This window comes from Xenopus laevis, chromosome 7S, assembly GCF_017654675.1.
Source record: "Xenopus laevis strain J_2021 chromosome 7S, Xenopus_laevis_v10.1, whole genome shotgun sequence".
NCBI lineage: Eukaryota > Metazoa > Chordata > Amphibia > Anura > Pipidae > Xenopus > Xenopus laevis.
The window spans coordinates 81398601-81414403 of record NC_054384.1 but is presented as its reverse complement, the minus strand read 5'-3'; the positions used below and the strand labels follow the sequence as shown (position 1 = coordinate 81414403).

At 38.6% G+C, this 15803-nt stretch overlaps 1 protein-coding gene across 1 annotated transcript in view; it reads right to left on the bottom strand.

Annotated features, from left to right (window-relative positions):
* Window positions 1-2755: 2755 nt before the first annotated feature.
* vwa1.S (von Willebrand factor A domain containing 1 S homeolog) overlaps window positions 2756-15803 on the bottom strand; it is a 57184-nt gene continuing 44136 nt past the window's right edge. The window contains exons 3-6 of the mRNA XM_018227892.2: window positions 13795-14073; window positions 11735-12007; window positions 7429-7695; window positions 2756-5053 (exon numbers count right to left, since the gene is read on the bottom strand). Of these exons, the coding sequence (XP_018083381.1) occupies window positions 5019-5053; window positions 7429-7695; window positions 11735-12007; window positions 13795-14073 (854 nt within the window). The 3' untranslated portion in view covers window positions 2756-5018. The remainder of the gene's footprint in view (window positions 5054-7428; window positions 7696-11734; window positions 12008-13794; window positions 14074-15803) is intronic.

Here is a 15803-nt window from a genome sequence, read left to right as displayed (position 1 = left end):
ATTGCTACTATGCCAGAGGTCAAGTTGAGGACCACATCAACGAGCAGATGCAGACCTTGATCTGACTGCAAAAACAAACCTGCCTGTTTGATATCTGGCCGTTATTTGTTCCAGATAATTGTTGGAAGGGCACATACATGGCAGATAAGCTGTTGAATTGGTCCAAAGGGCCCAAATCGGCAGCTTAAATCTGCCCGATGTACAAATATTAACAGTTATTTTATCTATTATTTGTATCTGTAACCATCACTTTGAATATGAGTGTCCTAATTTATTAAACCACTAGTAATAAAATGATGAACTGCATTTGCACGTTTCTCTCTTTGTACCATTTTTTTTGTCATCATTTGAAATAATTGCAAATCAATATAAAATTAAAGTGCTGTAGCACAGACGAGGTATGGTGGGAGCCTCTTATGGAAAAAGCTTCAAAAGCTGTGCCTGGTGAAATGATCTTACTCCATTATACCACCAGTTACATCAAGGACACAGAATCATATATTGTTTCAGTTTTAAAGTATAACAGTCTTAAAGGGGACCCGTCACCCAAAAACATTATTCAGAATCCTATTTTATCACATTAGTCAAGCACAAAGAACTTTAATTACACTGTATAAATTATTTGAATCTTGTTTCCTTCAGTCTGGGAATTCATAATTACAGCAAGCAGCCAGGAGCCATTTTGTGGACACTGTTATTAAGACAAGCCTTGCATCATCTCAGAATCTTGTTTGTTTATCAGAATGGGGGATCCGATGTCCACCCCCATGCCCTGGCTAAACAATTAAACGGTGAAGAGAACTGGGGAATGTGGGGAGAGCAGTGACATCTAGGAAGTGCTGATGGAAAGTGAAAGTAATTATCTGCCCCGCCCCTATGCCTAAGGCATAGAGGAGGGGCACACACAGTTTGATTGACAGCTGAGATTTTTAAATGAGCTTACAACAGCTATGAATGCTTTAATAAAAAATCATAATTGGATTTCATGTTTTAATTTGAAAAGGACTTTTATTACACAGGTTTTTATGTCTGGGTGACCGGTCCACTTTAAAGGAACAGTAACTGTAAAAAAGAAAAAAAAAAGTGTTTTCAATGAATGACAATATAATGTTCAACTGGTAAAAATGGAAAGATGGTGTGAATGGAAAGGTAAGTAATAAAAAATAACAAAGTAGTATCCTCGCAGTGTCCTGCTGCTGAAGTTGATGACCCCTGTTTGAAAGCTAGGAATCAACAGCAGAGGGAGGTAAATAATTCAAAGACAATGAAAAACTGCTCTGAATAGAACATTCTGTAATATTCTAAACCACCATATGTAATAAAAGGTGCTACGTTTGTTCTTCTTGCAATAATCCATAGCAAACAATAAGCTGTTTGTGTTTAAAAAAGATGAGCCCTGATGTATCACTTGGGCTTTACTGGTGTAATGTTTCTAAGGTGACAGACTGTGGGGTGCAATTGTGTTGAAAATAGTGCAAGAGAATAAAATAACTACATGAATTGTAAGAAATGTTAAACTATTTGTAACATGAAAAACAATTTTTAAAGTTTCTAACTGTTGGCTGTCAGGAAAATACAAGTGCGCGTGTGCCAGATGCAATGCTCCCTTCTAACCATGTTGAGTTTGCTTAGTAGAGAAGGAGATGTTCCAAGAATAGTAAGATAGTAAGAAGCAGCAGGTACTGTATGTTTCAATACAGCCGGAGTGTCTAAGGTAAGACTTTGTGCTCAACTGTAACTAAAATTTAGTTTGCACATAGACTCTCTGCTTTCCATTGTCTCATGACATTTGCAAATGGCGCCGCACAATGTAAATGAGATTTTGGGTTTATATGATTTGGGTTTATTTGCGTTTACCCTAATGAGCATAGGTATGGGATCCGTTATCCCTAAAACTCAGAATTACGGGAAGCCAATTGCTCCATTTTAATAAAATAACTCCAATTTTTAAAAATTTTTGCTTTTTCTCTATAATGATAAAACAGTAACAACTAAGATATAATTAATCCTTATTGGAGGCAAAACAATCCTACTGCGCATCAATACACATATTGGGCATCAAACTGTTCAGTGGACTCATGGCAATCATATTTACATTGGGACCTAATGATGTGTGGGAGATTGGTGGTTATTTTTCAAACAATTCACCAATTTCTATAAAAAAATTATAACTTTAGGAAATAATTGCAACTTGGTGTTTGAAATCAGAAGTATGCCATTTTGTGGAGCAGTGCTTTGGAAATTTGGCAGTGTACTGCTTAGAGATTCAACATAAAACTATATATATTTGGCGGTAAAGGAGACATATACCTTTCCAAATCTGCTGTGTTCTCATACATAAAATTAATTATATTTCTGATATTTTTTTATTAGACACTTAGCAGCCTATATCTTTTTACAGAAGTAGAATTACACAAAAATTCTAGCATATTTTGAAAGCTCAGGTTGTTCCTGAGTAAACTAAAAGACCCCCCCCCTTAAAGTGAAAAATTACAAAATGTCTAAAAAATGCTTGGCAGTTGATGTTCTCAATTAGGACAAATCGGCTGGCAGAGAAAGGGTTAAAGGTTTCTTTCACATCTGGTATACAGGATCAAGACATGCAATGCAATATATCATAGACTGTATCCTCACTGCAGACACAGCACCATTTTTCCATTTCTCTCTTTATAAAGAGCAGATTAGCAATAAGATGAGGAGCCTACATGGATAATCCGTTCATTTCCCCATTGCTAAAGTAAAGGTGGAACATAGCAAAGACAATCAAGCTTTATTTATGCATTTATTTTTTCTACCCACAATATTATTTCTGCTGTGAAATAATAAAATGTCAGGGTTAGAAGCAATAAAAAAGTCATAATAGAAAACAATGAATGGAATGCTGCAAGGGAATATACAGTCAGTCTAATAAAAGCAAGGAGATGTGCCTCAATAATATCAAGCAAAATTAACAATAATCTTGTGTGTTATTAACAGTGAGAATGCAAGTAGGCTGTGACATTAGCATTAATATAGGCTCTTTGTTTTCTGAACTATACATTATGAGACAAAAAGACACAGTCCGCCACACAAGGCTAGAACTGCAAGTACGTACATACAGGACCACAGTCTGAGACGGTAAGCTACGTCACCATCAAACCATACTTGTGTGTCCATTTAATCCACGTCCACCTAGTGCTTGCTTGGTGCCGCTCCTCAAAACTTTGAGGCCTTGCAGAAACTACTATTTCTGAGTGGAAAATATCTTACAGTGGCAAAAGAAAAGTGTTAACAGCAGTGGCATTTTTGTGTAAACATTAATAATGCACCTCCTTGATCAACTACCCACTTGTGTCTGTCCAATGAGTCCAGTGAAGCTTATTTTCCTTTATAAATAATTAATACCAGGAATAAGAGTTTGAGTATGTCTTGTTAGTAACACTGAACCTAGTGTGAGCCAAAGAGATCAATGGCATCTCCTGTTATTGACAATTGATGATACTGAGCTGAAGAGACTTGAGGCATTTAGCTTGTGATGCATCCTGCATGTTAGAGCTGAGAAATTTCTCCTGCTGGTCAAAGTTCAGCTCTAGCTACAGAGTTGAGGAAAAAGAACAATTTCCCTTTCTTTTCCAAGATGGTGGTTAGTCAAGATATATAGCCTCTAATTGGAATGGCCAGTTGCCTTCAAGACACATTCATGTTGTCTTCTACAACCTATTGTCTTCTACAGACCCTGCCGTTGCAGGGGGCCCAGGAAGTATTGGGGCCACATGAGGCCCTAATTCATATACAATTTTAATAAATATTGGTAAAACAGGTCAATCTCTAGATATTTTGGGGGCCTGAAAAATAATTTGCTGTGGGGCCCAGTAACATCTAGTTACACCACTGGTCTTCCACATCCTACATAAATATGTTTACCTATCCAGGCCTTCACAAGCATTCAGTGACCTGACCAGTTCAATTGACTCTAGCTCTCTGGCTGAAGCATCATTGTACAAGTGAATAAGTGAAGCTACTGTATGTAAGGTGTATGGCCTCTAATACACCTACTTATATGCAGTGATGACAACCACTACTTGCCAAATATATCTTTTAAGCTCAGGTCATCAAACAGATATGTCACACTGATGGGTAAACATATCTGGAATCTCAGCCTGAACTTTTACTTTTAGCCTGTCTGATTGTAGGGGTGGGGTTCTATAAAAAATGGTGGATTCTCTGTCACGATTCACCAACAGTGCCAAGTTGCCCTTCCTCCCCCATGTGCACTAGCATCTATACAGACCTATAAAACTTCAAAAGTTGCAAACATCTGGAATTCATAACCTGGGATCCTCTGCCCCTGAGCCAGTGCATTACATACTGTTCATCTTAAAGTACACTGTGCCCATGACAAATGCTTATAAGCTTATCACAATCAAACTGTGTCACTCCTTTCTGTAACTCTAGTTATGAAGTTGAGGCAGGCACAGAGAACTTTGTCCATTGGAATGAAATACTAAAATACTTATTTGCAGTTGGTCATGTACAAGTACAGTGTTCTCCTAGGCAAGAATGATATTAGGGATGTTGGTAGTCTGTCATAAAGTAGTGTTCCCTACTATGGCTTCCTGCAAATAAAAATTTATATTTCCTTCCATTCCCTTCCCAGTTTTTTGCACAAAAGGGAAAGATGAAATGTGTTTGGAGCCTTGACCTTCCATTCCAATCCCAGTTCTTGCGCCAAAGATGAAATGCGCTTGTTTGGAATCTCAGACAAATCCAACTTTATAGGTTCCTTATCAACATATTTTGGTCAAGATGCTCCCTAGAGATCACAGATTTTGCTTGCAAGTGTGACATTATGTGCAGTGTCAAGACTTTCAGGTCAATTGAACCCAACTAGCAGGAAAGGCCTGTGGCACAGTGCCATGCTTTTCTTTTCTGAGTGATAAAGATACAGCAGCAACCTCTTCACTTGTTCCTTTTGTTAGCACCTACATCTTCATAGGATCTTTAGCTTATAGGGATATTGATGCAATAGTCTCCTAACATCACTTAGTCCTAGGGTAGTCCTTTGCACGTGTTACTGGAAATAAAGAAACAGAAATATAAACGGTTTTTGTTTCAGCACAATTTTTTTTTTAATGATTAATTTTTATTGAATTTTACAAACATAAAGAATAGAAAGAAGAAAAGCAAGTTAGGAAAGGGATAGAGAAAGAAGAAGGGGGGGAGGGGAAGTGTGGCTGAAAATCGTCAATCATTGGTTGGTTGAGGGTTTCAGCACAATTTTAAAGAAAAAGTCATATTCATATTTAGTTGTATTTAGTCATAAATAAATAAGCAAGGTAGCTTACATTTATATATATAGCTGCTTTAGCTGGAAAAAAAACAATATGAAATATTTTCTTAGGTGCTGACCTCCAAATTTAGTTTTGAATAAGAGTCGCTCAGGGTTGATCTGGTCAGCTTGCTCATGATGCATTGCTACTACAGTACTAATTTCCAAGGCATACTGTAATCTACCACTAATGAAGTAAGCTAACCATACATGGTGAAGAGGTCGCCACACAAGCGGATCTCTGTTAAGATTGGCCACCTGCCTGCTGGACCTAGTCTTGCTGATCATTGGACTGGCGATTGAATTATACGACAGACCTACCAAGCCCCATCATAAGGTCTGCATCAAGCATTTCTCAATCCTGCCAACAGATATCTGTACAACTGTGGCCATATATCAGTTGGACTGTCCTTACTTAGAGCAGAGGCCCCCAACCATTTATTACCCATGAGCCACGTTCAAATGTAAAAATGGTTGGAGAGCACATAAGCATGCAAAAAGATCCTGGGGTGTAAAATATGGGCTGTGATTGGCAGCTTCTGTGTGGACTGGCAGCCTACAGGAGGAAATGTTTTGCAGTACACATGGGTTTTATGCAACTAAACTTGCCTTAAAGGCAGGAATTCAAATATCAGCCCCTGATTTGAGGTCAATGGGAGCAACATCTAATGGGTTGGTTAGCATCATGTTGCTCACAAGCCACTGGTTGGGAATAACTGATTGTTACACTATGCTGTTGACATTGGAGACTTGAGTCTGCAGCTTTTATTGGTCTGTGTACAGCTCAGGTAACCCTATGCCTTTAATTAATATCTTTGTAGCCTTAGGATATAAGTGATATAACTATAAGGGTGATGGTGTGACAGATTTTGCTACATAGCCTGTAGGCAATCTAAAGCCTAAATGACAGGGCAGATGGAAATGTCTTGCCATGAGAGATATGTATTGTGCAGCTGTAGAGGCAGTGATTGTTACTGTCCTAGAGGTGTAGTACCCCTTGGCTGGCATAATAAGGCCTATATAGAAAGTACTTTAATCTAGCCTAATTATTATTGGGTATTAGTGCTCCTTCCAATTATTGTCATATTTTCCCAATGAAGACCTATTTGTGTGGTTTGCGTCCCAATGAATATTTCACAGGTAGTAACAAATAATATTAAGTGTCCTCCGTATCAGTTATAGTTAATTTTCAGTCCATTCTCGGCACCAGTTTGCTTTTACGGGCATACTAATTCATAATTCTGATTTTGGGGTTGATTTGTCACGGCTTTCATCTTCTTTTTGTGTTCTTCACTTTCTAAAAACAAAACGCTGCAGAGGGGAACTAAGTGTGTCTGATACAATCACTATTAGGAGCTCTGTCATCTCATTTAGCTAAAAACTCAAATCAAATTTCATGATCTTTCAGCGACTCTTGAAGTGGCTACTTGACTGATAATGACCTCCAGCACTGGGTGCGACTGGGTTATACTCTGATTCTCAGTTTCATTTTTTGAACAGATATGATTATTTTCATTCTGGGAGCTTCGGACAAATCATCTCATCTCTAAAACTCTGATGGATGGCTCCTGTGAAAAGGATGCTGCAATATGTCTGTAGATCGATGACCAAATATAATTGTGTATGATGAGCTATGTATGATACATTCTGTAACATTGAGCTAGAGATACTTACAGTTTTTCTATTCGGAGGTTTCTTTAAAGGAGAACTAAACCCTAAAAATGAATATGGCTAAAAATGTCATATAGTATATACAGCCCTGATTGCACCAGCCTAAATCAGCTTAGGGGTTGTTGCTAATTACCAAGCAGAAAATGAGGTTTGTCTGTAATATAAGCTCATGTACATCTCATAAATTCAGCTTCTATTTCATTGCAGTGGTGCCAAAACAACGTTTCAGGGGCCCATGGTGGTACTTGGATAGGAACAAGGAAGAGTCAGGCAAAGGATCAGGGCTAGCAGCATTCACACAGAGACTCAGACAGTGAAGGATACCAGGATCAGACAGGAGCACCTACCACGACAGAGAGGCCGGCAAAGAGTGTATTCTGGTGACCTATTGTCACAACTTTTGGTTTGGAGGATGATTCTAGGCCGTTACAAATGACTTTTCAACATACCTGGTTGTGTCTTAACAGTCTTGCACAAGTTCTTTCCCGATCCATTTGCATAAACTGGTATAACGCAGATCTTGCTTGTAGTTCCTGCTTCCATATCATTTAGAATGACGCTATCAGCTTGGGGCCCCACACTAACTTCTGATAAAGAGCCAACTTGTCGCTGGCACTTTATAAGGTAACCCTGCACTTCTCCTTCAGCAGTGCTCCATGTCGCCTTTACTTTATCAGAACCGAGGTCTTCCAGATGTAGATACCGGATGTTGTCATCTTATGGAAATGAAAACTGGAATTATTACTCAGTCAAGATTATAACCATTAACATTAAAAACAGATATGTAATGGAATGGAATTAAAGTCCTGCTTAATATATCTTATATTGGAACAGCTGGCCAAGCTATTTTGGAATTCTGCTATTGGAATCCAATTCAGGACTAGTGTTAAATGAGAACTACAGCTTAAATAAAGTAGTAGCTAGACATGTTGTTCATTATGTTTTGGCCTTCTGTACCAGCCCAAGGCAACTGCAGCCCTTTAGCAGTAAAGATCTGTGTCTCCAAAGATGCCCCAGTAGCTCCCCATCTTCTTTTCTGCTGATTCACTGCACATGTTCTGTGCTGATGTCACTTACTGAGCTTAGGGACCCACTCACAATATACAGTACACATAGAATATAAATGTCACAATATAAGGCTGATTAGTAATTAATACAGCACAGAAACCAGTGCAATTAGCATCAGAATGTAATAATCAGCCTTGTAGCATAGGCTTATATTACAGGCCAACCTCATTTTCTGCTGGATAATTTGCGACGGCCCCTAAATTTAGCTGCTCAGAGCCCACTGAGCATGTGAGTGTCACAGACTAGGGATGTAGCGAACCGCCGATAATGTGTTCGCGAACGCCGTTCGCGAACACCGGCAAAAAATGCGAACAGTTCGCGAACTTCGAACATCCGAAAATCGTTCGATTTTAGCGATCGAATGGTCGAACGATTTTGACGCGAACGCCTATTGGCGAACGTCGCGCGACGTTCGCGAACTTGCAGCGGACGCGAACAGCCGATGTTCGCGCGAACAAGTTCGCCGCCGAACAGTCCGCGACATCCCTATCACAGACACTTCCCAAGATGGTGACCCCCTGTGACAAGTTTGAAGTCCTGGATCATTGCTGCTATTGAGAAGCTGGAAATTTAGGCTGGTGCAATAAATTCAGTACAGTGGTGTAACTAGTTAATACTGCACCCCACAGCAGATTATTTTTTATCCCCCCAAAATGTTTAGCGGTTGACTTGTTTTACCAATGTTTATTGAAACTGTATATGAATTAGGGCCTTGTGGGGCCCTTATACCTCCTGGGCCCCTCTGCAGCCTCTATAGTTATGCCCCTGGTTCAGTATACAAAATATGGCATTTTTAGCCATATTCATTTTTACAGTTTAGTTCTCCATTAAACACTGTATGTAGCTGCCCTCCATTTCACATTGGTCATCCTCCTGTTGTTTTAAGAATATCTAGAAGGAAAATAACAATTTACAACCCCTCCACGTCCAGTCCCCAGGTGGGAACCTAGGATTTAGGAAATGTACAAGTGGGGTCAATACTTCATATATTAGAGATTTCCTCTATTATTGGAAAAATACACTATACCACAATAATTTTTATAGACCTCAAACCTACTAGTAGGTAAGGTGAACTTTAATATAGGCATCTAGGTTGTATCAGTGATATATCATGGATATCCTAAGTCAGCTCAAGTTCCATTCCCACCCAGTCACTGCAGGTGAACTCCCACAGGCAAGCTATAAATAACTGATAAAAGCTGAAAACACATTTATTTTTATTGTCCAGCAGTAAATGTGGACTCAGCTAGCTAAATCACATGAAACTGTATTGTTTAGAAGCCCTAAAAGTGGTACAGTAGTATTTCACGTTAAAGTGGCTGCTTGATAAATCATTCCCTTACCTAACCTGTATAATGAGAACATGAAAGGTTTCCTTAGATTCGGCATTCAAAGTCCTTTGCTGTCTAATACTTGGTAAGAGTAGACCACCTTCACCCATGAAACTGTACATTTTAAAAAGTCCTATTTGCCACAGCAATTAACACCAAAACATATGCAGTAACTATATATTATGTGCTGAGTTGCAATGCAGTTGCAGAACCAGTGTTGGACTGGCCCACTTGGATACCAGGAAAACTCCCGGTGGGCCCAGGTTTCAGTGGGCCCTCTTGCTTCTAACCATTTAGTCTATTTCATGGTCATTCCCCATTTCTTTATGGGGAAAAAATACTTGGAATATAGTAAGTAGATATAAAAGACTAGGAGAATAAAGAGATTGAATGAGGAAAGGAGGAATAATAATTTGAAAAGTGGGCCCATGGTCTAGGTGGGCCCCTGGCACCCCAGTCCGACACTGTGCAGAACTGTCATGAAACAAATACCCTATCATAGGCAAGAAGCATGTGGCCTTCATACCTTCTGCTGTGTGTTGCTCTAGGGTGGTACATACACCATGTAAAAACGTATACCTTAATCTGATAGAACTCTGAATATACCATTAATCTAAATGTATTCTCATAGGGAAGGATGGGAGTTACAGTTTAACAAAATACCCACTGGCATCCAGCACCTGTTGTGATCACTGTCACATGTGCACACTTTAAACTACTCAAACAAGGTTTAGCTTCGGAGCGGGTCAAAATGGGCTGCATTGCTAGCGCAACGAGGGCGTACTGTGCTTTCTGCACTAGCAGAGACGAATTTCCAGTTTAAAAACCGGAAATTCGGCTCTTAAAGTTACAGGAGGTGGCTTTTTGCCGCCCCTTGTTACTGGCCTTTCACTGCCGCCTGAGGCAAGTTGCTCACCTTGCTTTATGGCAGGAACAGCCCTGTGTATGCAGATCCAGTGATGTCAATGCCATGCGCCCAACATGACTTGGTGTAGAGAGCACAGGTACACACATGCCTTTATCTGCACATATGTGGACCCAGCAGTAGTCTAGAAGGTGGGCCTGTGTGGATGTAGCCTAGGGGCCCCACATGTCCTTTAATCTACTACTGGCTTGTTGGCCACTAAGTTTCCTGTCTGTGTCCATTAAAAGGATTTCCTTGATTATTTAGGATTTTACTTGAAGGTGTTGCATCTTGGGATACACAACGAAAGGATACTGATAAGAAACCATAAACCTTTAGTCTAAGCCTCTAAGGCCTTTGAGTAAATCCTATAGAGAGAGAGAGAGAGAGAGAGAGAGAGAGAGAGAGAGAGAGAGAGAGAGAGAGAGAGAGACAAATACAAGAGGTCCTCTGCACTCAACCCATTATCAATATATCAACTTAGTCCCTTTGTAAAATGTATAATGAAGCAATAGAATTCTTAATGAATCAGATAAAATTGAGCATAGGACTGGCCAGATATGGGATGACTTTGACGTAGTTGGCCAGCTTAAATATATTGCAATATATGGACAAACAATCCCTGTTTTGTTTAAAGGGTAAGGCATTTTTTAGTAGCAGTATGCACAAAATGTCTCTGTCTTAAATATATTGATAATGGGTTGAGTGCAGAGGACTCTTGTATTTGACTATATGTATTTTGTGGTCACAGCCTCATTGCACCCCCGCCTAATGGTTTTAAAAATTAGTGGTGAGCACAACTTTCGCTTGTTTGTTATAGTTTTTATAGGAGCAGTGACCAGCTCCATGTTGTAGCTCCCACCCTTCCCAACTATAGTCAGGTGCTATAGTAACTTCGTACTAAGAGTGAATTTCGGTAATTCTGTATTTTGTTCACTTGCGAGAAAGCCGTCAAACACCTTCTTGAAGTCATCTAAACCCCCTTTTTTAATGCTGGGATGGCACCTCCTAAGTGCATGCTCTTGTGTCTGTTGGAAGACAGCTTGTGAATAAATTCTTTTTTATTATTATATACATAGATATCATATCTCAGTCATCTCTTTACTGCTGCGCTGCAAATTGGAATGATATCACCCCCACCCCCATCAGCAGAACAATGGGAAGGTAACAAGATAACAGCTACTATTTTACTCTCAATAGTAAAAGTCCTACTGTGACTCCTCCGGTTTTCTCGTAGAATTTTTTATATAAAGCACTGATAATAATAAACTTTATGCAGGATCTATTATTAATGTAGGGTAGAATGGATTTTTTGATAAAATTTTTTTAGTGTTTAACTATATAACTATCTATCCCAGGTGCATGGCCTTTACAGTTATCTACATTGAATCTCATTTGCCACTTAGCTTTCCACTTCTTCAGTGCATTTTCCAGTATTGCATTAGAACTTACTTTCTTCTGTGCAAGCGATGGCGGATAATGCCTTCTCCCCTCCAGATTTGTACAAGGCAGTCACAGTAACCAAGTAAGTGGTGTTGGATTTGAGGTTTTCCAGGACAGTACTATTATGGCTGCGGTCTACATCCACTGTCTGAACCGCATTGCTCGGAAGCGGGCCATACTGGATTTCATATCCAGCCACGCTGTCAAGGGTTGGCCCCCAACTTACACGAAAACTGTGACTGCTTGGTTCGGATATTAATATCTGAGTTGGGCTAATCATCTCTGCAAAGAAATAAACAGTGCAATAGTTTAGCATAGTAACAATTATTCCAAAGTCTTATTGATAGCCAGTTGACTGCCTCACAAGGGAAAGTGGTGATAGAGCTTTTCAAGTTCTCCCAGTCTGATTATTAGTAGCTCAGAATGTTACTTTTTAAAAGACAGTGGGGCTCATTTATCAACATTGGGCAAATTTGCCCACGGGCAGTTACCTATAGCAACCAATCAGTGATTAGCTTTTTAAAGCCAGCTGCAAGCAGTACAATGAATGCAGCAATCTGATTGGTTGCCATGGGTTACTGCCCATGGGCAAATTTGCCCAGTGTTGATAAATGAGCCCCTGTACAAAGGATGCCAAACTATCAGCCACCCTTCTGCTGTGAACTACACCCCCAGCAAGCCAACTGTGAATTGAGTATCTATCTGTCAGTCTGTCTGTCTGTCTATATAATATGCAAGAGCCATGAATATCTTGAATATACCCTTATAAATGGTGCTTAGTGAAGCAATTTCTATCACATGACTCATTGGAACTTATGTATATCGATGGACGAATTTATTCGTCAGGCATGAATTCACGGCAAATTTCCACATTTGGCTTTCTGCGCATGTATTCGCACAAACTGCAAAAATTAACCGGTAGAAAATTTGCTGTGCCAAAAAATTGTTGCGCGTCAAAATTATTCAGACGTCCATTAACTTTAATGCAGTTGGACAAAATAGTTGCACGTGTAAAAATTGTCGATCGCATCAAAATTATTGTGACTTCAATGGCTTTGGCAAATTTTTCACCGTTTCGCAATTTTTTTGGGACAGATTTGCCAGTCACTACTTATGTATTATAGACCTTTGGCCTCATGCTTTTATATGGTTATGAAACTCATCTGTGACTAATAATAACCTTTTCATTTACAACAGGGGTATACTATTCCCAATTTATACATGCGCAAGGCACCCTATTTATAAACAGTAACATATAAAAGGCATATGTTATCTTTCGAATGTATCCATGACTGGCAGATTCCACATTGAGCAGCTAGGGATCCACAGATTGTACCATTCCAATGCTGCCGTTTAAAGGGAATTTATTTGTTAATACAAAGGTATCGTTGAATTTGAATAGTGCTACCGTGAGTTGGGAAGCAAAGCGAATAGCGGCAGTGTTAAGGAAATAGCACTTCGTTTTCCATTTGCAAATGACCACAGCATAATGTAACTAAAGGGCAATAGTCAAAATGCATTACAGTATATGATACAGGACCCCCTTTTTTTATTACCACAAAATATCCATGCAAGTCCCCAGTTAGTTCCAATCGCTCTATCTATCTACCACTATCAACCTCAGCATTACCCCTCTCTCTATTTGTAACACTAACTTTATTACAAACCCTCCTGTCCACCCAATGCAATCCTCACCCCATTATTTTGTTCCTACCTATATTAATTAGCCTCAGAATGAGACATTGTACATGGCCCCACTTCACACTACAGTTGCTCTTGGGTGCTGAAGGATCACGTTTTTTTCCCATGCAAGTTAAAAGCAACAATCATTTTCACTTATAATAAACTATGGATTTTGAGCCATTATGACAAATAAATGATTAGGAGATATATATATATATATATATATATATATATATATATATATATATATATATATAGATATATATATATAGTATACATAAATATATATATAGTATACGTAAATATATATGCAAAAAAGTTAAATATTAAACAATGAAACAAAGAATAGTATCGAGTGATTAATTGATAATAAATGTTAGACTTACCTGGCAAAGTGGAGACCTGGATGGTCTGAGGTTGGATATATTGAACATTAGATTCAGGGAGCAGTGTCACCTGATAGGCAGTATCTGGGGTTAAGTTATGAAGAGTAATACCAGTCTGATCTCCAGACAAGGTTTGGCTTAACTTCCTCTCTGGGTTAGACACAAGTTTATGCTCCAACAGGTAATAGCCAGTCTCTCTGGACAAGAGCCTTGGCCACGTTAGCCTAAAGCTTGTGGTTGTTATATCCTGAGCATGCAGTCGCCTTGCTCGTATCAATTCTGTGAAGGGAGAAAGATACCAAATAAAACACATAGCACTGATTGTTAACTAGAGAAATATACACTGCTTTGTAACTGTAATCCTTATAAAGGGTGATGCAGCCTTTTTTTAGGCTTGTTGATCAAATAGAAAGAGTGACATACACACACACCTCAATAAAGAATAGAAAATAATCTGATGTGGCTACTACAAGTATTTATGCTTGTATTTTCCCTTTAGGAATAATAATAACAGTAAGATCGACCTCAACATTGCATCTGTGCAAATAACATTTGTGCCCACTAGATGGCAGCAGTGCATTTTTGTTTGAAATTCATCTGGTCCTACTTATCGAGCAGCAGTTTTATTACAGATGATGAGACCTATATATCGAACAAAGAACATTTACATAAAATATTGCTTATTTAATTTGTGTTTTTTTAATTCTACTTATTTTAGTTTAGAACCTTTTCATCTATGCATATTAATTGTTGTTCTGTTTAATGTTTTGTTTTCCTAGCTTCTTCCATTTCTCTTTTGATATCTGCTTGTGTCTTGTCTTCACTGATATTTACATTTTCATTGATTTTTACATTGTTTATGTAACTTCATCTTTCTTCTGTAAAGCTGATTTTTCTGAAAATAGATGATTTGCCTCTAGTCTACCCATTTTTTTCTCCTCTCCTGAACATGAACTTTTCCTGGCAACAAGCAGATTATTAAGTTTCCCTTGATTATTTTGTATTACTAACCGTTCTATTTAGGCTCTGTCTCTTCCAATGAGTTCCATGATTCTTTAAGTACCAGGTAACATAGAACTTATGGCAATGCAACAAATATACCATTGTGCCAGTGCCTTGACTTTACCTTTCTGGGATTCTGACTTTTAGGGGCAGATTTATCAAGGGTCTAAGTGAATTCGAGGGAATTTTCGAAGTAAAACAATACGAAATTCAAAGTATTTTTTTGGATACTTCGACCATTGAATAGGATACTACTTTGAATTTACTTCGACTTTGATTCAAAGTAAAAATCGTTCGAATATTCGACCTTTCGATAATCGAAGTACTGTCTCTTTAAAAAAAACTTTGACTTCAATACTTCACCAAATTAAACTTGCCGAATTGCTATGTTAGCCTATTGGGACCTTCTACAAACTTTTTTAAAGTCTTCACACATCGCATATAAATCCTTCGATCGTACGCTAAAATCGTTAGATTCGAACGATTTAATCATTCTATCGAACGATTTTTATTCGATAGTACGATTGCCAAATTCAGTGAAAAAACTTCGAATTCGATATGCGAATTCGAAGTTTTTCAAATCGATGGTCGAATTTCGAAGTTTTTTGTACTTCGACCCTTGATAAATCTGCCCCTTAATGTATGCTGTGCAATATGTTTACTGGAATACATGGCAAGATCAAAAAGACAAGAGATGCAATGGGTCAAACCACTGCCTAATCACAGGGGGTCATTGGATAACAACAGAATTTTAAAACTGTCAGCTGAGGAAGCAAAAAATTACAAAATACAATGAATTCAAAGTAAAACTGCAGACTGATTTAGGGCTGATATACGGGGTTTTAACAGGTGGTGCTGTTATTTTAATGTTAAGAAATTATGCTTTAACAAATGAAAGCAAAATAAAAACCCTCAGACAACAAAATGGTCAGTAGGCTTGTGCTCCCAATTAACTTATGCCCCATTAAATATGCAAATTGGGGGCGGGGAGGGAAATTGTGTGACTT